The sequence below is a fragment of the Phacochoerus africanus genome, chromosome 11 (genome assembly GCF_016906955.1).
Source record: "Phacochoerus africanus isolate WHEZ1 chromosome 11, ROS_Pafr_v1, whole genome shotgun sequence".
Taxonomy (NCBI): Eukaryota; Metazoa; Chordata; class Mammalia; order Artiodactyla; family Suidae; genus Phacochoerus; species Phacochoerus africanus.
In genome coordinates this window covers 47,019,355-47,042,701 of record NC_062554.1, presented here as the reverse complement: position 1 = coordinate 47,042,701, position 23,347 = coordinate 47,019,355, and the positions used below count along the sequence as shown (strand labels likewise).

The 23,347-nt window shown below is 51.7% G+C and overlaps 1 protein-coding gene across 3 annotated transcripts in view; it reads right to left on the bottom strand.

Annotated features, from left to right (window-relative positions):
• Nucleotides 1-22,910, bottom strand: part of POU2F3 (POU class 2 homeobox 3) — an 80,749-nt gene extending 57,839 nt beyond the window's left edge. The window contains exons 1-2 of one of the 3 annotated variants that reach the window (XM_047753562.1): nucleotides 22,854-22,910; nucleotides 16,364-16,432 (exon numbers count right to left, since the gene is read on the bottom strand). In XM_047753562.1, the coding sequence (XP_047609518.1) occupies nucleotides 16,364-16,432; nucleotides 22,854-22,881 (97 nt within the window). In that variant the 5' untranslated portion in view covers nucleotides 22,882-22,910. Of the gene's footprint in view, nucleotides 1-3,619; nucleotides 4,009-16,363; nucleotides 16,433-17,032; nucleotides 17,272-22,853 lie in introns of those variants that run through there. The other 2 variants (XM_047753564.1, XM_047753565.1) reach the window with 2 other exon arrangements.
• Between the last annotated feature and the right edge of the window lie 437 nt (nucleotides 22,911-23,347).

Sequence of the window (23,347 nt, the reverse complement as noted above, 5' to 3'; positions counted from 1 at the left end):
GAAAAAAATCACAGCAGATACATATGGCAATGAAAAGTTCAGTGTGTGTAATTTAAGATACTCGACCATCAAAATACCTCCACTCTGTATTTTACATTTTCAAAGAGGTTAAATCTCTTAAAGAAATACAATACAGCCCCCAAAACAAAAAGAAAAATAAGGAGTTCCCTGGTGGCCTAGTGGTTAAAGATTCGACCCTGTCACTGCTGTGGCTTGAGTTCAACCCCTGGACTGGAAACTTCTGCATGCCTCGAGCATGGCCCCCAAAAAGCCCACACTCAAACCAAACCAAAACAAAACAAAAACAAAAACAGAGTCTCATTTCTCTCTATTGGCAGACATTGTTTGAAAATAAACATACAGCAGTTTCTCATGGAGAGGGGAAACGAGGGGAGACTGGTGTTAGAGTGTTTCATGTGAAAAAGAAAACAAAAAAGGGAAGATCCCATCATGGTGCAGTGGAAATGAATCCAACTAGGAACCATGAAGTTGCAGATTCGATCCCTGGCCTCGCTCAGTGGGTTAGGGATCTGGCGTTGCTATGAATTGTGGTGTAGGTGGCAGACTTGGCTCGGATTCTGTGTTGCTATGGCTCTGGCATAGGCCCGCAGCTGTAGCTCTGATTCGATCCCTAGCCTGGGAACCTCCATATCCTGTGGATGTGGCCCTAAACAAAGACACACACACACACACAGAGGGAGAATTTTAGTTGACTGGAGCCAATACTGAACTGAGTGTACTGCACATATGCGGTGAGGCTGCTTAAAAAGCTAATGCCATCCTATGCGTGAACAGACATGCAAATCATCACAGATCTCTGCTGAGAGCATCTGGCCCGGTTCAGGCCACCATGCTTTAAAAGGGACACTGATGAACTGGGTTATAGACCATGAGGACCAAGATGGCAAGGGTCCTGGACCAAATGAGGAAAGGGCATTTAGCTTAGAGAACACTTGCCTTTAGATTGAACCTTCTTCCTGGGATTGCCACGAGAATTAAATGAGAGATTCATTTTGTTAAGTGTGATAATAGTATTGTGGTTAAGAAGGAAAATGTCTTTTATGTTTTACAGATGCATATTGCCATATTTAATATTGTCTATAATTTACAAGGAAATATTCCAGTGACAGGAATGGTAGAAATTTGATGGTTGTTGCGAGTAGGCAATGAGTGTGTGTGTGTGTGTGTGTGTGTGTGTGTGTGTGTGTAGGGGCTCATTGTTTTGTGTGTTTGAAATTTCAAAAAAGTAAAATATTCCTGAAAAAAAAATGGATGAAACAAATATGGCAAGATGTTAACAACTATTAAATCCAGGTGATGTGTATACGGCTTTTTTTTTTTTTTTTGGTCTTTTTACGGCCATATCCACGGCATATGGAGGTTCCCAGGCTAGGTATTGAATTGGATCTGTAGCTTCCAGCCTACACCACAGCCAGAGCAACTCAGGATCTGAGCGCTTCTGCGAACTGCACCACAGCTCACGGCAACACTAGATCCTTAACCCACTGAGCGAGGCCACAGATGGAACCCACGTCCTCACGGATACTAGTCAGGTTCGTTAAGTGCTGAGCCATGACAGGAACTCCTATATGGCTGTTCATTAAACTGTTTCTTTTCCATACGTCTGAAGTTTTTAAAAATAAAAAAATTTAAAGCAATTCAATGAGGGAACATTTGAAAGTTTTTGGCATAGCTCCTGGTACATAGTAAGTGCTTGAGTAAATATCAGCAGACTTTTTCTTCCTCCCCAAATACTGGCATGGATGTGAAGCAGGCTAAGCCTGCAGCTCCAGAGAGTTGAACAAGGGCCAGTGGTGGAGGCTGCTAGGAAGCAGGCTTCGTCTCAGTATAAGGAAGAATTTTGTAGAATGTGAAATTGTCTAGCAGTGGAACCTACCATTTCACATCAACAGAGCTCCCCATCGCTAGGAATAATCAAGCAGAGGTTGCCTATTTCAGATGGTGTTTGAATTAAGAAGCAATTTGATAACATCAAGAAGAGGACCTCAGGTGATTTCAGGAGACTGAAAATTCCTTCCATCTCTAAAGTCTTAGGATTCACTGTAGCTGATTGAAATGTACCAGGGCCTTTTTTTTTTTCCCTCCTGTAAGCTGATCACTGTCGGCAGTATCCGCAGAGAGAGGCAAGGAAGGACCAAAGAACATTCCTCACCATTTCCCTCTGTCCTGTTGGTTCTGCCCACAAAAAAAAAAAAGATAAGAACACAGAGGAGAGAGATGGGGCAGAAAGGACTCAGAAAGGAAGCTTCAGAATCCTTGAATTGAATGTCTTGGGGGGAAAATAGGTAAGATCTGTGCCACACTGGAAAGGACACCAGCTAAGGTCTCTCCAAGCCTTCTTTGGTTCCCATGGCCTCCTTGGAATCTCTGGACCACGAAGCTTCCAGAAAAAAAGCAGGAGAGCAAACATCTTGGGACTTTGGCTCACAGGCTAGGAGGGACCTCAGGAGGTCATCAGAGCAAGTTCTTTGGGAAGGTGAAGCCTTATTATTCACCCCACTTTACAGGTGAGGAAACTGAGTCTCAACAAGGTTAAGCGATATGTACAAAGTGACAGAGCTCTTAAAGTATGGGCATGTGTTGTGAACGATGCTCAGGGGAAGACAAAAACTCATGTCTAAAACCCCAATGTGGTATGTTCTTCCCACTCTAGCATGACTGTTAGCATTGTGTAAACTTGGACAGGGTCCGAGGACACCATCCAAGCCCCAGCTTAGAGGCCCCTGACTCCAGCATCTCCCTGATCCCACAAGGTACCTGGAACTGTTCATTTATACCAAAGAGCTCCTGGCAAAGTAAGAGGCTGCAGTTAGAGGGATTTGGATTATACACGAAGACAACATCCCAGTCTATAGAAAAATGGGATTAAGTGACCAAAAGAGGATAAAGGGCACCTCGAATTGGCAGGGAGCCTCAGGATTATGGAAATATAAAAAATTATTTCCTCAGACCAGGATGGCCATAATACCCAATGGAGTCCTGATAAGAAAGGCCAAGGATCAGTCTGCAGGAAGTGCCAGGGGTCAAAAGTAACTTCAACCTCTGCCTCTCCTCCCTTGGCATCTGGTGGGCACCAGGTCAGCGGTCCAAGCCACCTGGCAAGGACCCCCGCCCGACAGTAGACAGAGGAGCCGGCGCCAGTCCTCTGCTTTCCCACCTCTGAGCCATAGCCTCCCGGGCCCGCTGATTTGCATGCTTTGGCAGCACTGGGCTGTGAGTTTGCCTGGGGAGCAATTCTCTGCATGAGGGAGGTGGAAGCATAAGAATGGAGAACTGTTCCAGCAGGATTTTTCACTTCTGCCTGGTAAACACTCAGAGAGCATTCTGCAATGAGGCTGCACCTCTCCCATTTCTGGGTCGCTTCTCTTCTCTTCTCACCAGCTCTGCTCCTGGGATAACCCAGTAAGACTTCCATTGTCACTTTATGACTGCTTGGAAATGTGCTGGTACTTCCTGGGATAGCAATGATTAAAGTGACCAGGACCTTGGAAGCACTCCTGGGCAGCCAGCCACCAGAGCCAACCAAGAAACTTCCCCGCAAGGTCATTTAAACCAGTCAAAACCGTTTTCCCCAGGACCCCACAGACACCATGCCTACCTTTTTGTTACTTGAGATTTCTCCAAGGAACTGGGCATTGCTGCCTAATGGTCAGAGCTCTGTACAGAGAACACACGGTAAACTGAGCTTGAAGGTTACTTTAAAGGCTGTTTTACGCTGGACTTCGAGCAAGTTGCTTAATCTCCATAGCTTTCAATTTCCCTTACGTATTAAAACAAAAAATTCTGTCTGTATTCCTGCCACCTTCTTCATAGGAGCAAAGAAATGCCCAGGGAGAACCTGAGGGTGATCCCTGAAGCCCTCTGAAGAATAGGACACAGGAGGACCTTGATAGGCAGTGGGAAGAGCCCTAGGGGCTGGGGGACCTGAACTTCAGTTCTCCACTAGCTGAGCATTCTGGCTGTGGTTAGCAGATGCAAAGACACGGTGTGCGTGCGTGCGTGCGTGCGTACGTATGTGCGTGTGTGTGAGTCATGCCCAGGGCAGACATCACTAATAGACTGCCACACTGGCTTCCTTCTCCTAAACACAGCGCCGAGCAACCACTGCCGATGATCAGAAGCGGCTCGCTTGAAGAAACTCACTTGTTACCCCCAGGCGGGATGATCTCTCAGGGTCTCTCCACCTCTGACCTGCTTGGATTTGGGGATTTCCATGAGTTAAAGCTTCTTCCTCTCTCGAATGGCAGGGTAAACATGACAGACCTCAGGGCTTCCTTGCAGCGTGGCCTGTGTGAGCGTCCCAGTGACTCTCTCCCCCTACACCGTCATGAGAGGGAACCCCGGAGCCTTGCTCTCCAGTCTGTTCCCACAAATGTCAGGAGCTTGAGGCTGGGCCACAGTGGACAGAAGGTCCTGTGCCGCCCCCCTTTGCTAAAAGGGAGGCCCAGTGTCCTCCCGCTTCTCTTTGTAATTTGTCATGTCATTCTTTGATGAATGAATGGTTCCGCACCAAGGTCTTCTAATTTTTTAGGAAACACGATCCCTATTTCTTCTTAGTCTGAGCTGTAGGTGTGACTCTCTGGGCCCCCCTGCATTGCCGCTGCACTTCCTGCTGGCCACATACTGAGGCCACAGCCATCACCTGAGGTCCTAAGTGAGCAGCGTGGCCAGAGGCTAAGCTGAAGGAGCATCTGGGCTGATGTGCCAGGTTTCAGGAAAAGAGGCCAGGGACTCAGGCTCCTGAGGCAAAGAATCGAGCCAAAAGGCCAGATTCCCCACCGAAGCCTCCACTCATAATCCCCTGACCCTGGAAGCCAATAAAAATCCAACTTCAAAGGGAAAACTGTGTTAAAGAAACCCAGGGCTCTGGTGCACCTAAAAAATACAGGTCAGTGAAACACCTAGGCTGCTATTTTTCTATCAGAACTTTCTTATGCTGGAGGGGACAACAGAGCCTCCTGGTGCTGCACCTGCCACATACAGGAAACTGAGTCCCAGAGAGGACAAGCGATGAATTAAAGGTCACACAGGAAATACATGGCAAAGCAGGAACAAAGCCGAGAGCTCAGAGCCCCGGACTTGACTCTCCACCACAGTCCAGGGGTTCCTTAAAGGTCACCTCCAGACCAGCCTCTGTTCTGCTCTTCACCCAGCCTTGAGAGAGGGAGATGTTCAGAGAGGCTTAAGGTTGGTAAAGAGGAGTTCTCCCTGTCACTCAGCAGTAACGAACCCAACTGGTATCCGTGAGGTTGCAGGTTCGATTCCTGGCCCCACTTGGTGGGTCAAGGATCTGGCGTTGCCATGAGCTGTAGTGTAGGTCACAGACACAGCTTGGATCTGGCATTGCTGTGGCCGTGGCTGTGGCGTAGGCTGGCAGCTGCAGCTCCAATTTGATCCCTGGCCTGGGAACTTTCATATGCCTTAGGTGCAACACTAAAAAGAAAAAAAAAAAAAAGGGAGAGAGAGAGAGAGGGGCACTCTGCTGCCCTCCCTCTTCCCAGGGCTGAGTGAAGTTGGGTGAGAAGGATGGGATGGAAGAGCAGGAAGAACTGCCAGAGGGGCAGGCAGTCAGCTCTTGTCCTCACTCCTCACGTGGGCACACAGGTGTCCTTTGTGCTTCTCAGAGGGACATGTGTAAAGTAAGAAAACTTAGCCGGGAGATGCTATCTCACATTTGTAGGACAACATACACTTCCCAGAGCTGCTGCAGACCATTCTTATTTCAATCATGCCTCACAACTCGTTTTACAGATAAGGAAACTGAGGCCAGGTCCCTGCACCCGAGCTGGGGGGAAAGAAGTTGGATCTCACGGCTCAGGCTGAAGGGCCAGGGCACTTGCCAACATGCATGGGTTTTGGGAACATGTGCTGGGCTTGCTCCCTTCTGTGCAGAGATCCTCCATAGCCAGTCCTTAATTGAGCCTCATCTGCCTGTGAAGTCTACAGAGCTGGGATTCCAGAACTTCTGTTTCACCAGTGAGCAAACTGAGGCTCATAGTGGGCTTGTTAATGTCTCATAGCCATAGCCCACTTCTGCCTCCAGACATCTGGTCCTTTCCCTCACCCTGCGTAATACCTCTTCCTCTCCTTCTGGGGCCTGTGTTCCTAGGGCTCGAGGGGCCACTTCTGAGGGAAGGACGATGGGGAGAGGAGAGGCTTTGTCCAACAAAAGAACTAAACAAAAACAAAGGACAGAGGAAGGCCCCCCAGGGTTCGGAGAGGGCTTTTAAAGAAACAGGGATCTCAATCCCATCTGTGGCCTTGGGAAAGTCATTCCCCTTTTCTGACTCCAGTCTCTTTTCCCATAAAATAGGAGAAATGGTACTAGATCAGAGAATTTTCAAAACTTTTGGTAGCAGATTCAATAATAGGGAGTAATTAATAGCTGACATTTATTGAGCATTTACCACGCACCAAGCTTTGTATTAAACATTTTATACACAGGACAGCACTTAATCCTCAAAACTACCCTATGAGTCGGTGCACTTATTCTACCCATTTTACAGAGGAGGAAACTAGAGGCTCTGAGAGGTAAATCAAGGCTGCTGATTAGCAAATTGCTGAGTAGAAACTCAAGCCCATGTCTGTCCACCAGCCAGGGCTGACTACACCACAATATACTATCCAAATGAAAACACATATGGAGTTGCACATGAGGGGGAAAAAAGGCCTTGAGTTTTCCAGAACTATGAATATCATCTCATCTTCTTAAATCTGTCCCATCTCTAAGCACTGGGTCCTGAGAGGAGGGATCTTTCCACCAGCTCCTTCCTCTTCTTCCTGCAGGTCCCTGATTGCTTTGAGTCAGTTTGTTTGAGGGCCCCAAAGCATGCATCCCACCCCCAAGCTCAGGTAGATATGCCTGTATTGGCCACAAGTGAGTGAATTCACAGGTCTACTCAGGAGACAGCCCATATTCCTGTCTGGAAGGTCTCTAGGCTGGCCCCTCGGTCACTGCCCCCATCATCTGGACACTTTGTCCTTCTGATACTAACACTGGCAAATAACATTACCCTATGGCAGGCACTGTTTTTAGTGCTTTGCAGATGTTCACTTGTTCCATCCTCATGGCAACCCTATGGGACCTATCTCTATTATCACCCCGTTTTACAGTCTAGGAAAGTAAGCAGAGAGTTAAGTCACCAGCCTAAGGACATATAACTAGTAAGTAGAGGAGCTGGGATTCAAACACAGGCTCTGGATCCAAAGTCTATGCCCTTAAGGACTGCATCTTAGTAAGCTGGGGCCAGGAGTGCTCTTCCTAACACAGGAAAGGAACTGGGGGTGCAGCAACCCGCATCGTACAAATAACAGCTGGTGCTCACAGATCTCAGCATCTTAGAGCTGGATGTGATCTTTGAGACTCTCAAGTTCAGACCCTCCATCCAAAGCATGAACCCAGGCCAGAGACGGGAAGTGACTTGGCACAGGTTGGTGGTAGAGATGAGTCCAGAATCCATCTCTCCTCACACCTCCTCAGCCAAAGGAGAAGGTACAGACTGTTTCTTCAGTTTCACTAATAGAAAAACTGACATGGGTCCCTTGTCGGCAGAAGGAGGGAGGCCTGAGCCTGGGCCAGAATCCCGCAGTGGTCCTTAAGAACCCAAGCATCCTCAGGACCCTGGAGGTAGACTGAGTCTGGCACCAGGAGGGGATGGAGACCCAGAGGGATCTCCCAGGAAGCAGAAGCTACTAACACCCTGCCCAGGTCTCCAGGGGCCTGTGGGGACAGAGACAGGGTGGGAGTGATCCAGCTCACTGCCCCCTCCCTTTGCTATCTTGCTGCCCAGAGCAGACCTTTCCCAGCCGGCTTAACCCCTTTTGTCCCGCGCTTTCCTCCTCAAGAAAACCTTAATCATCCTCATTTGAATTTCAAATGACCTCTCCCCTCTCCCCCTCCCTGCCCCAACAGGCTTTGAGGCAGGGATATGGAAATTCACCCAGCAGTATGGAAATCATTGCCCTATGCAAATCAGGCGCCAGGACCCCATCGTCATAGCAACCACCGGGTTTCCTTTCCTCTGGGCACCTCCCTGGGCTCTCTGGCTTAGATTTTATGTTCCTCTTCCCAGCAGAGTAGGTGGGGTGGGAAGACCCCCTGCTGGGGGCCTCCCTACAGCCACAGGAGACAGTTGGGGCACCCCTCAGTGTGGTGCCCAGCGTGGCCCAGACCTGCCAGCCCATCTGCCTGCTTTTCTCCTGCAAATCTGGGCCAGACACACCCAAGCAGGGCCATCTGCTGTCTTCTCCCCCCACCCCCCACTTGCCCCCGGGTTAGCTTAATCCAAGGATGGGCTAGATGGTGGTGAGGAAGTTCTAGAGTCTGGAGGGCACTGGGATGCCCCTAAAGGGGGTGACAGGAGAGGAGAGACTTAGGGGGCTTTGGCGGTGCCAGTGGTAGGGGATGGAAAGCAGGGCATAGAACCCATATGGAAAATGCCATGCAAATTAACACCTATTATTTTTGAGTCAATAGCACTGGTGCTTTTTGAAAGAAGGCTGCAACTCTGTGCCCATGCTCCCGGCTCGGCACAAAGGCCTACCCTCTTGGAGTCTCCCAGGGCCCTCTTATTACTCCAGAGCTCCCCAGAGAGCCTAGCCCATGGAAGAGACAGGAGGGACTCTGAACTGTTAGTGGCTGAAGTCCCTAGAAATGAAGTTCAAGCCTCCTTTGAAGGCTCTGCTCATGCTCTGAGCCTACCCAGCCTGCCCTACCAGACCCTCAGGCTCCAGTGAGGGGGACCCAGTGCAGCCCCAGGTGGGACGGCCTCATGCTGCTTCCCTTTAAAGGACCGCATCTGACCCTCTTCCCCTTGGCCATGGGCGGTGAGGAGTGAGAGGATGCGAGCAGAGCTAGGCCTGCCTCTCCCCTCAGCAACTCTTCCTAAGGACGGAGGAGCCCCTCCCTTTCCCTGGGCACCCACTAGCAAATGCTGGCCAGGGCTCCAACTTTCATCTCCCCCATCCCTCTGCAGCTTCACAACACTGCCCCCCAACCAACTACCCAAGCTGGCCTTCCACAGAGCCTTGACCAGACAGAAAGGCTGCCAGTGGGTGCCCCCAACCAACCCCTTGACCACCCTGCCCTGAGGTGGGGATTGTGTGAGTTGTGTGTATCTGCGTGTGAGTGTGAGTTGTCTGCGTATCTGTGTGCTTGGGAACGGGATGGACCGCGTGCAACGGCATCCAGTTGCCTGGATTTGAGCTGCTCTTCAAGCCCTAAGACGTCCTCATTAGGCTGCTCATTGCTCTTCAAATTCTCTTTCCACTTGTTCAGCACTTTTCCGCACCAGGTGTTCATTGCCCTAATTGTTTCTTAGGAAGAGGGTGGACGCAAGAGACCAAAGCATCTACCCACAGCTTGTGAGGGAGGGGGGCTGCAATTTGGGTGTCTCAGTGAAGGTCAAGGCCGGGAAGCTGCAGTAGCCCTAGTCACCGGACCCTGCTGGGGCCCAGGCACCCAGCCTGTTGGGGGAGGGGAGACACGGGAGGAGGAAAGGTGTTATTCCACCCCTGCCAGTGCAGGATGGCTTGGGACCGGGCTTCCTGCTGGATCTCCCCGTCATCACCCCCGAGGACACGCAGAGTGGGAGTAGGAGGGGTGCTAGGAAGGTCATAAGATGTATCCACTGCCATGGGAAGCCAAAGGAGAGGGACATTCTTGTACACCTTCCTATCCTCTAAGGCAGGGCACCTCCAAGTGGGGTCTAACAGCCAGGCTGGTCTGGCTGTCCATGAAGGTCTAAGACCAGATGCGTCTAAACATAGGGAATAAGAATTTAGAAATGTTCACAGCAACCCAAGCATGTGATTAGTGGGTGCTCCCTGTGGACACGGTGTAGATGAGTTTGGACCTTATTGCATGTGTGTGTGTATGTGTGGTGGCAGGGTATGAGCTGTGTACCCACCAGTGGGACCACAGCCTGGTCTATGGCAAAACAAAAATAAAATGACTGGTCCTGCAGCCCATGTTGTTTTTGAAGCAGGGACCTCAGAATGACCATGGATGAAACCAAGCGGGACTCCAATGATAAAAGAAAGCCACAGATGCTTCCCACACATGGCCCCCTTGCTTTGTGCCCTCTTAGGCTGGAGAAAAAAGGAGATCCAGGTTCTCCTAGGGGCTGCAGAGATGGCAGCTGTATGGGGGGAGGGGGCACTTCCCTGAATACACCTCGAAAAGAAAGAGGGACCGGTGGCCGGCCGGACTGTCCCAGTTACCCATCAACTGAACCCCATGGGCCTGTCCTGCGGGGCTGGGTTTGGGACTACACAGATGAGACAGTGTCTGTGAGCTGTGAGGCATGGCCCAGGTGTGAGCTGCTATTATAACTGTTTTATTTGCTAAGGTTCTCTGAGTGTCAGAGGCAGCTAGGTGATTCCTGATGCCACAGGCTGCTTTCCGGACATGTCTGGCACACAGAGCCACAACATGAAGCCTGAATGGTGAATGAATACCTCCTCATCTCCCTGACACAGAAACTGGCAATGCGGTGAGATGGAAGCCACTCTTGATTTGAGAAGGCCTGAACAAGAGGCAACGAACGGGCTGATGCTGCAGCATGAGGGTTGTAGGCAAGAGATAAGAAGGGACTTCCAGGCACTGAGTCAGTGACCAGGAGAAATGTGGGGGTTATGTCTTAAGGATGGAGGATAAATGAGGGGAAAATATCTCTAAGGACAAAAGATTCTCTTGTTTTTCAGGGATGGTTTTGAAATGTCTCCAAAGGAAGAGAGAAGCCTGGGCAAGATTCCTCTCAGAATCCCTATATCCCCAGGGACTCATATCTGCCCCCTCTCCAAAGTCTGGAGGGGGTGTGGCTTCCTTTTTCTCCTCCAGAGAGGAAAGCGACAGAGCATGTGCAGACTGAGGCACAGGACCAGAGTCCCCAGGCTTGAATCTAGAGACCACCAGCCCATATCCTTCACTGCACTCCTGCAGCCCTCTCCTCCCCTTAGTAGGACAAGGACACTCAAGTCCAGGGCACAAGTAGACCTGTCCCGCCTTGCGCAGTGACAGAGCTCCGTCTTATCTCCTGAATGTTTCTGATAATTATTAACCTAATGGTGGGTTGTATTTTTGTGGTGGCATACACTTTGCAAAGTGCTTTCACACTCACTGTCATTTAACCATAAAAGGGTGTGTGTGTGCGTGCACGCCCACCCACGTGTCTCACTTAGAAAGAGATGTCAATAGGAGACTCTTCTGCACCTTTCCCCAAGTCTCACTTCACCCCAGGTACTCCTTAGACTTCTGCCCTCTCTGTCATTGAAAGAAGAGTATTTGGGTTTAAAAAAAAAAAAAAAAAAAGTCACACACATCTCTAGAGTCTTCTGCTTGTCTCTGCCTGGAATCTCACCTTGTTGGTCCCAATGAGATGTGGTTTCTTCATCCTCAACTTGTTTTCTTGGGGACTCGGTAGGATGGAGTTGGTGAGGCCCCAAGAATGAACCTTCCGAGAGGGGGTGTTTCTCATCTTGGGTCAGCTACTCATTCTTTCTGTGGGTCCCTAGGAGAATCACTATCCTTTCTGGGCTGCCCTATATAATCATGTCCATTCCTTCTGAAAACTGTGCCAAAAGGTACCAGAGTTAAGTAAGGAGACTTTCTGCAGTAGGTCCCCCAGCTGATTCCTGGGGATGGTCCTTCTGGAGGGTGCAACCCTGTAAGCCATTTTGCCTCACAGACAGGGAATTAAGGGCGGAGAAGAAGGGCAGCAAGAAGGCACGACCTACAGAGTCCGGTCCTGCCCCCTTCACGTCTAGCCCCCGTTTTCCTCCCCTGGGTTCCCCTCACTGAGTCTTCCCGTCCCAGAGTTCTGAGCAGGACAAGGTGCCAAGCATTTGCTGCACTGTCGTCTGGGCCTGCAACCCCCACCCCCGCCCTGCTCCCAGCCCCTCAGCCAAATGACAACCGAACCTACAGAGTGAGGGGAGCTGGGGCTGGTGTGTTGGGGAGGCTGGTTCCAAATAAGAGGCAGGGAAAGTGCTCTCTGAGGTCAGGTCCCCACCCTCCAAATTCAATGGAAGACAGTGAGGGGATGCCAGCTCTTTCCTTCTTCCCCAAACAAGCACGTTTTGGCCCCAGACAAGGCTTCTCCCTCTTGGATGAGACCGACACCCCAGCAGGGGCGTGGCTGCCCTCTAGTCCCTTTGGCTGGAGCCACCCTCCGGAATTTTGGCAGCTCCCTGATGCCACCACTCTCATGTCCTCTGTCCCTGGTCCCCAGTCTTTCCACCACTATCCCTGAGTAAAAAGTCACTGGAAAAACCCGGGTTTAATTCTGTCATTTGCTCGGTACACCGTCTTGGGGAAATTAGCGAACGAGCCTCAATGTCCTCACCTGCCAAGTGGGATGGTGCCATCCACCCTCACAGAATTGTTGTAAAGGCCAAATGCATTAAGTGTTTGAACCTGCTCTGCCAGACACAAGTGGGTCTGTCATCTACTCCAAGCTGAATTCCTGGAGGAAAAGCTCCTTGAACCCAGGGACGTTTTCTTCATCTTTCTGAACCAGGATCTGAGGCGAGCGTGCTCTGCAGACATTGGTTTACAGGACTATGAGCGAGTGAGGGCAGCGGGGAGGGTGGAGCCTGAACACAGCAGGGCAGCTGGGGGCATGAGAGGAGAGTGCGCACCTCTGAGAGGGACAGTGGAAGGAGGTGGCATGGGGGCCTCGGGGGCGATGGGGTGGACAGGGAGAGCTCCATGCTGAGGCAGTCTACACACAAATGCAGACTGTGGGGATTGACGGAAGAGAATTTTAAAAAGCAGAATTGCGTAGACGTCTTTAAAAATTTAGCCCCTAGAGATTATCCAGCCCCCAATCCTTCATAACGGGGAGGAAAAGAAACATCTGGGTGGGAAACACTTGCCCAATAACCTGCAGGGAGTTGATAGCCTAGAGTCCAGCCTGAGTTTGATTCCTAATTCGAAGCTGTGTGATCCTGGGCTAGTTAGCTTCTCATTCTGAGCCGCAATTTTCTCATTGATAAAAACAGGGATGGTAAGAAGTAAGGTGATGCGTGTAAACTTGGCCACGTGTGCTTGGGGATGGGAAGGAGGCTTTCTCTCCCTCCTCCAAAGCCCACTGGATTTGTCCTCCTCTGTGTTGGAGGCTGCACTGTGACCAGCATGGTCAAAAGTCACAGGGTTATAGCTATGTGGGTGCTTGGGGGATGGTCAGTTACAGACCTGGGGGCTTTTGAAGTGTGGATAAAGCTCTATTCTTCTCAACCACTGAATTCGGAACAGAGAAGAAAATTGTTATCAGCCTCAAGAATGAAGGAAAATAAAAACATCGCGAGATAAAGGAGAGGCTAGAAAAGCTGGTAGATCAGAAATCTAGAGGCAGCTCAGCTCCAGTCTGGTGGGGAGTGTGGAAATAGCACTGGACAGAAGATCGGAAGCCTTTTCTGGTCCCTAGTGCTGTCACAAAGACCCTCTGTCCTCTGTCCCTCCATGCCTCAGCTTCCTCACAGGCAGGAGGAAAGGGGAGAAGTTGCTGCCCTGCCAGGTCTCTCCCAATCTGGTCTGTGTCTGGACCAGAAAATGCTCTCCTTCGTACTCCTGGCCAGCGAGGATGGGAAAATTCACTTCCCTTTCTCAGGTCCCACCTTGTGCCCCTTGGGGATTTCACACAAGACAGAGGGTGCTCTCAGGGAGCTGGGGCTTTCTAGGTCACCTTTGTTTATAGTTCCCTTAAAACCTAGAGACAAACCAGCCCTTAATTCATGCACTGCTGGTAAGGGGAATCTGCCTTTTAAAAATCCAAAGGAAGCCATTAAACTAAGTTGGAAACCACTGTGACTCATCATAAGCTTTCCTCTGTAAAAAATGAGTCAGAACGACTTTCCAGGAAGTTTGGTTACTTTAATTAGCTCCCTCTTTTCCTTGCCCTTAAAAACATGCAGCAAATTGATGATCACGTAAATATGGATCTGACCAGCTACCACGCTTAACCCCCAGAAGGGAAGGATCTGGGGGTGGAGGTGTTCCAGACAGCATGGACTAAAGGATGTCCTTGCAGTCGAGGAGAACCCACCCAGAATCCTTCCCTGAATGGTGGAAGGAGCAAAATCAACCTCTACGGCTGAGCCCCTTGGCCTGAGTGAAGGGGAGAAGGGCACCTCAGCTGCCTGTAGCCCCAAAACATATAGAAGCAAGGCTCATGTGTTTATGACAGAATCACAGACTCTTAATGATGCCATTAGGGGTAACGATGGCCATGGATGTCATGTGCCAAGCACTGTGCTAAGGGCTTGAACTCTCAACCCTCTCTCTGTGACTCTATGATGAATATTAATTGTCCTCTTTAGACGAGATGAGGCTAAATTAACTCATCAGATTATATGACCAGTAAGCAGCAGAGCTGTGACTTTTATCCTAGGTCTGTTTGATTCTAAATCCATACTCTTTCAGAGGGTCATCTATTCTACCTCCTAAGGAAGCCAAGTGCCTGATCTAAGGTCACAGTTAAATTGGCAATAACAGGGAAGACAGTCGTATTCTGAAAGCCCCAGTTTATGTCCAGATTCTTTCCCCTTCAACTGCGTCTATACGTGGCTCCCACCATCCCAGACAGGAGACCAGAACCTGCTGAGATTGGCTGTTAACACCTTAACCTTCCTAATCCCCAGCCAGGATCTGAACGCCCTCCCTCTCCTGGCTCACTTTTCAGGGTTTCAGGTAGTTCCTTCTCCCTCCCACCTTACTGCATAACTAATAGCAGAGCATCAGAGCCGGCCTCTAAGTGTGGTCTTCCTCCCACATGGACACTCTCTCAGCTGTGGTCCCACATGGCTGGGGCAATAGACCAGGCCGAGGTGAACAGAGTTGGGTCCAGCCATCCTGTTACCGCAAAAGGGCACCCCAACTTCTCCTGAATCATGGCTTCTGGACTCTAGTTTTTCTTTAGGGAAGCGTGTCTATTACTCTTCAGGGGAACTGTTTTGAAAGCCTTGTTCAAGTTCTAGAGATTAAAAGGAATTTTCTTTACAACTGGGGAGAATAGATGCCCCACTCCACAGACCTTTAGTAAAACATACTCCGCTAAGAAATCCATTGACAAATGGCTGCCATTGGCCCACCCTCTCCTGGCCCGACTGTCCCCAGGCACAGAGTAAAGTATCAAACCCGAAGCTCTACCTGTGCAAACACTGTTTCACTACTAAACTGGAGGGCAGAGAAGTTTACGGTAAATGCATCCACAAGACCCCTAGCTATCTTGTCCCCAGTCCCAAATCTTTTAGCTTCAAGAATGGGACTAGACTGCACCTGAAGACCTGGGAAAAGATTTTAGCTCTGGGGAACATCGACTCTCTTCCACTTCTAATTTCTATGCCTCTAATGATCCAGATGAAAGACTAATTGAGGTCTTGTTGGGATGCTATTAAAGTTATTTGGAGGTGTTACAATTTATACTCATCTTTCTTTAAGTTCTTTTTAATTATATGGAGCTTTCAAAGCAAGGCTTGGACGACGGAGTTAAAAGCAGAGAGCTATGATACTTTCTTCTCAATTCTTCCCTGTCCTCTTTCTCTTATTCACAAAGCAAATGCATCTGCAGGCACCAAGCCTTCTTTTCCGGGTCTATTTGCCACCCACATGCATGTAATTTGAAAGAGGAACAGTTGTACACGGGCCTCCTTGAGTAGGACTATTGAGAAATCTGAGGTTAAAAGGCCTTAGTCCCCATCTACTAAAGACAAGTTCTGGGAGTTCCCGTTGTGGATCAGTGGGTTAAGGTCTCTGTGAGGATGCAGGTTCAATCCCTGGCTTCATGCAGTGGGTTAATGATCCGGCATTGCTGTGAGCTGTGCCAGAGGTTGAAGATGCGGCTCAGATCTGGTGTGGCTGTGGCTGTGGTGTAGGCTGCAGCTTCAGCTCCAATTCAACCCCTGGCCTGGGAACTTCCATATGCTGCAGTTGCAGCCGTAAAAAGAAAGAAACAAAACAAAACAAAAACCAAACAAACAAAAAGGCAAGTTCTGCCTTCTACGAGTCTGTAGCAGCTGGGAACACAGCTTGCTGCTTCTAGGGGTGTTGGAATGGCGTATCATGAAGTGACTCTCCTCCCTAACTTGTTTGTTTCTGAGGATCTGACCCTTTCCTGGCTTAGTTCCAGAAGCTTTGTTCCCCTGCAGACCAACATCTACTGCTCAAAGGCTCCGGGGTCACATCCCTGTCTCTAGGGAATTCCTTCATTTCCAAAGACCAAGACTTTGGGTCCAATGGGCTGAAAGACCACGCCAGAAAAGACAGCACATTACTCAACAAATTCCAACAACTCTCTCCCACCCTTGCTTTTCTGTTTCATTCCCCAGCAGAGAAGAACCTTACCTGTCTCCACCTGGCTGAGAGCACCTCGAGAATCTGTGGAATCTGCTACATCCCCGCTCATCTTGATATCTGCAGGGAAAACACAACAGATTTTAATAACAGGTCACAATTGTTCTTGCTATGACATATGCGGCCTTAACTAAACAGCGAACATGAATGTGTAATTACAACAACCATCAGACTTTCAAATTCCTGATTCCTGAACATCCAACCATTAGAATATTCATAAGCTTGGGCGCATATCCCCTCCTCCCAGGCTTGCCTCCTCCCCCCTTTCTCCAGCGCTACTGCAGGGTCTCTCCCCTTTGCATCATTCATTGCCACTTCCTTCTATCACCAGGCTCAGTTGGTAAAAATGTAACAAGGGGAGGGGTACAGAGGAGAGTGGGGGATGGGAGAGAAAGCTTCCCATCCTCCATCCTCAGTTCCTTTGGGATTTGGGGACTGTGTGTACGTTATTTTTTAAAGTAGCATAAGAAATATCCCCCTCCCATCCTTCCCGTATAATAACTCTTCCCTGAGAGGTAAGAGTACCCTTGAACCAAGGCTTGCTCTTCTCACCTTTCTTCCCCAATCCTGCCTCTGTTCTCTGTCTGACTCTCAGAGGTCAGCCCACTGTATGGGGTTCAAACCCTAGCTCCTGTGCTGCCCTCCTGGTGGAACCCTTACCTTTTCTCCTACTCCTTCAGCGTTCTCAGTGAGAAAGGGATGGCAGGCGGGTCAGGGCCCCGCAGAAAGAGAGGACCTACACAAGGTCCCCTGTTTCAGCCCCCAAGTGCTGTTGATCCGGCCTCTCTGCCCTGCTTCATTTCAATAAATTAAACATTTACCCACAACAGACAGCTGCCACCACCTAAGAGGCCCCTAAGTCTCCTCCAGGGTCAGCAGAGAGAAGAAAAGAGGCAACTTTGAACTAACTCACTCTCTCAGCTCCTCTCCTTATTAAACCACCCAAATACCAAAGCCGTTAAAGACAGAAGAATATTTTATTCAAATTGTGTTGACCCCCCCCCCTTACCACTCTCCCCCCTTTTCTGGGGCAGCACTTTAACTCTTTCAAACCAGATAAAGACTTGGTGAGCTCATTTGCATACCCAGCTCCCCAGCCAATCCTGGGTAAGCAGGCCGTCTGAATTTGCATCAGGTAATCAGGCAGTTGGCAGTCCGGACTCCGGAGGTCTGGAGATGATCAGGATGAAGGAGAAGGGTGGACCTCCGCCCCAGGAAAAGCGGGAAGAAACCTACTTTTATTTCTTATTTATTTTGGTGTGGGCAATGATGTGTGTGGCTCTGGCAGAGATTTAAGTTGTGGCTCTTGGGGGTGTAGGGACTGCAATGCAGGAGGGGTAATTGTCATGCCAAGCAAGACGGAGCCAGAGAGCCCCCAGGTTCTTTGGCTCTTAGAACACCCCAGCAGCAGGAGAGGGAGTAAGCAACCTTGGGAGCCACTGTAGCTTGAGGAATATTTTTGAGACCAGCCAAAGTGATGACTCCTAGGTACGTACTTGGGGGGCTGTAGAACCCTCCCCAGACATCCACACTGTCCGGTGTGGTTACAGACCTCTAGGGGAAACCCTGCAACCACACCCACCCCCCCTCCCAGTGTACTACATTTAAGAAAGCATTTCTTGAGCCTAATTGAAGTCCTTCCTGCTGCAGTTTGAAACTTTCTGTACAGTCTGTCATGCATGAATATGCAGAATAACTGGTGTGGGCCACCTGGACAAATGTGCAAAGGGCTTCCGTCACTGCTCACTTTCCGCTCCAGTGGGGAAAGGGCCTTTGCTTCTCCCCACCCATGAAGTCCCACCCTGGAGCTGGGCATTGCCGATCACAGATCAGCTCGATCACACTTCCCCATAGGGATTCTTCAACAGTGCTGAGAAAAAGTCAGAGACTACCCGGAAGGGGTGGGGGTGGGGGGTGGCGAGTTCTCACTCTCCGTGAGTTTTCAAACCTGCTTCAGTAGCACCTGGAATTTAGAGCATGGGTTTTGACAGCAGACAAGCCTGGATTTAATCCCGGTGCCATCTTAATTAGCAGGAGGACCCTGCCCTAAATGTGAACCTCCGTTTTCTCAGTTAAAAAATGGAAATAATGATACTTCCTGGAGATATCATGAGGATCAAATGAAAACTGCCTGGCAGCGTTCCTGGCACAAAGGAAGCACGTGATAAATGAATTAACTAAACAGATACTTAGTCCCCTCCTCCCACTCTATAAAAAGCTTTGGGTTTCTGTCTCAGCTCAGCTCTATCGTACTGGGAAGCCATTTGCCTTCTCCAAATTCTGACTTCGTTGGGAAAATGTTCATGGGGACAGAAAGAGTTTAAGAGGCAGTAAGGCTTGGATGCTGACCAGGTATTCTGAATGAACTTATTTCAAACTTTGGACGTTTAAGAAGGGTCAGGACGTTTTTTAGCTAAACGGTAATTCTATGCCTGTAACTCAAACTCTCCTCCAACGCCCTTTCCTATGCTACCTTTTCATCTACCCCAAAGCCATCTCTCTGATCCTTTAAATTAGCATAAAGGGGGTCCTAAGCATGTCTAAAAATAACCTTTGAAGGAGTTAAGGTTCTACCCTCTGCCAGGACCCTCTATTCATTTGATGTGCCCTTTATGGGAGCACCATTGTGACACTTTGGAATTGGATGGGGATTGAAGTCTGAATGGTGGGGCAGGCCGAGATGGTCTGTAAAAACTCTTAAGTCCCACAAGATGCTAAGATATTGAGAACCCATTTCTGTTGGGTAAGAGGCTGAGGCTCATGGGTGGGACGAGCTCTTAGGTCTCGGCCTAAAACTGGGCCAACATCGAGACTCCTCTAGACACCATAACCCTTCACCCTGTCAGACAGCACTTGCCGAGGGTGAGTGAGAGAGGTGTGGGGTGGGGCCAGGCTTCTCTGCTGTTCTTATCTCCGCCAGCGACTGAGTAGGCTCCTTGCCATCACTCCATTCCCTGAGGAGGCTCCGCTGCTCTCTGCAAGAACCCGGATTCCAGATGCAGCCCCTCATCTGCCTCACCAGCGCCATCAGGCTCTGAAGCTGGGGCAAGATGTTGGCCGCTGCCAGCCTTGCCTGCCCAGTGCCTTGGCACAACCCAGAAGCAGCCTCTCCTTACACATCTGTGAACCAGGATGTGTGTGTGAGCCTGCAGGAGCAGAGTCCAAGGGGCGGCACTTTCCCCCGGGGCTGCAGGCGGAGTGACCACACATCCTGGACCTCCCAGGCCCAGGCTGTGGTGGGAAAGCCGAGGGCCCCCTGCTCTCTCTCTCACTTCCAGCTTCTTCCCTTCGGCAGGGACTGGAGCGCCCTCCTGATTTCTCCCTCCACACCCACTGCTGGGGGGCACTTCTAGCAGAGGGAATTCAAGGGTCCGCCAGTCCTACTTCTGAGCTAGCTGTGACTCCAGCTCTCCTGGGGAGAAGGTGCCTCTTGCCACTTCTTGAAGAGAAACGTGCTTCCTCTCACAATGAGACCTTCCAACCCACCAGTGTTCCTAAGCTGTAACTAGCATCCTTCAATCCCAACCCTGGTGGGAGACAGTGAGGAAAACGGTAGAAAAAGAGATGCCCTAGGACTAACCAGGGGTCCCTCCTCGGCTGGCTTCCCACTGGCTTCCCTCCATCCCTTCTCTCCCTCCTGAGCTTTCTGTCTGCCTCTTGTCTACCCTTCTGCCTGCTTTGGACCTGGGAGGGAGGAGCCCCTCCCTGGCCAGAGTGCCCCGTGACTGGGGACCCCAGACCTGCTCAGGGGTTTGTGCTCCTGCATGAGAGGAGCTCTACAAAATACAACATGCTGAGGTCCCGGACTGACCTGAATCACGGCTGGCACCCAGGTTATCAGAGCGAAAAGATGGGCTGACTCAGGGGCTGCTGTGCTCGCCATGCTCGCGGAGCTGCCTGAGCGGGGAACCTGGAGCAAGCCTGCGCCCTACTTTGTGTGCTCCTGCCCCCCGACCCCCCCCAAACTGTTCCAGCGAATCAGTGGTGGAGGAATCCCCAAGGGCGCCGGACTGGGAATTCACAGGGGAAGTGTGATTTATAAAGAATTTGCTGGACACGGGTTCACCGGGAGGGGAAAACTAGGGCTTAAAAGAGACCAAGTTTCCACAACGACGATCCTGGACTGAGAGACTCTAGAGAGGGGCCCACAAGGAGACATTCCATAGACGGACCCTCCTTCACAGACCCCACAGTGGGGCCCTCAATGGAAAACCCCACCAAGAGGGCCCCAGACTAAAAAGCCCATTGAGAAGACCCAGCAAAGGGAGACCTCAAAAGGAGACCCAGCCACAGAAGCTCCACAGAAAGTCCCAGACTGAACCGTCCCTTTGAGGTGCCGCTGAAGGGGAACCAGACACTGCGGTGGGGCCAAAAAACCTCACAGGGAGGTCGGGCAGCCCTGAGGGGAGACAGACTAAAGAAATGGGTTGGGGAGCGGCAGCAACAAATGTAAAGATGACTCAGGTGACCCACCCAAGGTAGATGGAGACCCCACCTGAGGAATCACGGCACCTTGGGTTTAGCTCAATCTCTCCGTTCTTGCCTCTGGCAGGGGACAGGCTGAGAGACATGCCTGGGCTTCTGAAAAGCGTCAGCCCGGAGCTTCCTCCAAGGCCAGACACCGGGGACTTGGCCATCTGACCTCAACCTCAACCTCTCTTGCCCCTGCTCTCAGCTAGATCCTCTTAGCCCCAAGGTGGCCTCCCTGCTGGATACCCGCTTTCCCCTCCTCCCACTTCTCCCAGAGCAGGAGCCTCCAGTAGACAACGAGGTGGGAAACCCCCAGGAAGTCTCTGATCTTGGTTCTAAAGAACTTCCCGCTGGGGGGCGCCTTTCTGGAGTCTTGCTCCCACGCACACCTAGGCCTTCTTGGTGGGAAGTGAAGGAAGGAGAGCCCGGGATCTGCCCGCAGCTGTGTCCAGCTCCACGTTGGTGCCACAGGGTCTGGAAACAGACTTTCCCCAAACATTGGATGATGCCCAGTTGGATGGTTCCTTCTGCCTCACTGAGCCCCTCCTGGCGTGTCCTGGCACCTGGGGATCCACTCAGAGCCAACACCTCACTGTCAGCCCGCTTTCACTCAGCCCCACCGGGACTGTGTCTGGGGAACTGGGGCCCCTGGGTCTCCCCCGCTGCACCCGCTGCTGCTTGATTTCGGGATTATCAGCTCCAGGAAGGGCCAAAGCCTCCAGCCTGCTCTGCTCCTTGAGGTGGGTCACGAGAATTGCCTCCCTCCCTCTTCCTTCAGAAAGGAGAGCAGGTAACAAAATTCCCATCCACAGCCCAGAGGTCCTTAATAAAGGTCATTCATTGGATGCCATCCCCTTGGAGAGGCAAGTTGCTGGTCTGAAATGGCCAAATCTGGCTCAGCTTTTTCCACCTTGATCTGTCTCTGCTCAGGCCCGCAGACTTCCACAAGGCCCTCCCGACACTGAGCCCAACCTCCAGGATTAGTAGCTCCTGTCCTCGACTGGCTGCAGAAGGAGGGCTCGGTGAAGGGGAATTGGGTAACCCCATGCCCACAGACCATTTGCGAAGGAGAAACTGACTCCCCAAAAAGCATTTCCATCCTCTGGGTTCCCAGCCTTGAGGAGAGGAGGGCTTGGTATCTGAATCCATGGGGCAGGGTACACCGAGGATGCATTGCTCACCACCTCCTCTCAGACACAGAGACGGAAGCGCTGATCCGAAGGCCTGTCACGGACTGCTCCTCCTGCGGGGTCCCACAGAGCTCCGGCCGGGTCCCCCAGAGTCCTCCTGCACACGGACTCCCAGACCCCCCATGCGCCAGCCTATAGTACCACCCAGACCCTCAGAGCAGGGGCGCAGGTACACCTCCACAAGTGGGGTCTGCTCCACCTCCTCTCCCAACACACGTGGGGGCAGGCAGACTCAGCGCTGACACACACGGACACACGCTTCCATAGGCCCTAATCAATACATGTGTGCTGGGGCACCTGTCCCAGGTGTGCCTCTGTAATTGCTCGACTCCACTCACTTCTCCTGGGCACCCCCTAGACCTTACAAATGTCCACTTGGCCTCCACTTCACATAAATCCCAGGACGCCAAACACGCAGCATGTGGATACACGTATTCCCTCACTTCTGCACTCCCAGGTCCACACCCCTGGCTGAGTGAGTGAGCCACCCTTCTACAATCGGTGAACAGGACAACTTCGCCTAGACTGCAGCCGCTCAGGACGCCCAGGTCCCACACAGCTGCGACTCTCCAGATGCCAGGACTCTCCAGACGCGAGGCTTCAGAAGTCCTCCCACCCGCACCCAGTGGCCCCCCATCTTCATTCTTCTCCGAGGTTCCCCCCAAGACTTTCCCTGCGGGCGCCCGCCCCTGCTTGACCCGCTATCCACACTGCCCTCTCCTGGCCGTTGGGGAAGAAGACCCCCGAGAGCGGCGCCCCGCTCCGCGGCCCCTTCCCTCACTCGGGGACACCTGTCAGAGCTCGCGCCCTCCGCCCCTCACCTGGGTGCATGGGTTCCAGATTCACCATCCTGCCCCAGGCGGGGCCAAAGCCAGCGCCCCCCCAGGCCCCTCGCGTCTGCCCCAGCCGGGCCCCCGGGGAAGCCAGGATCTCCTTCCTCCCGCCCCCGGCCGCCGCCGCCGCCGCGGGAGCCGCTGCCGGAGCCGTCGCCGCCGCCGTCGCGCGCTCCGCTGCTCCCGCCCGGGCAGCACTCGGCGCGGCCGGGATTGCCACACTCCCCAGGTGAGCACGCGGCGCGGCGGGGCGGGGGCCGCGGGCCACGCCCCCTGGCAGGGCCCCGCGCCTGGCCCCGGGCCCAGGCAAAGCAGTGATTTGCATTCGGGGAGCCAGAGGCCCAGGGGAGGGGGCAGGCGGTGCTGCCGGGGCGGGTCCTGACCCTGCAGAACACCTGTCTGCCCTGACCAGGCTGGACGGCCTCTCCCCACCGAGCCCGGCCCGCCGCGACCCAGGCTCCCGGTCCCCACCGAGCCCGGCT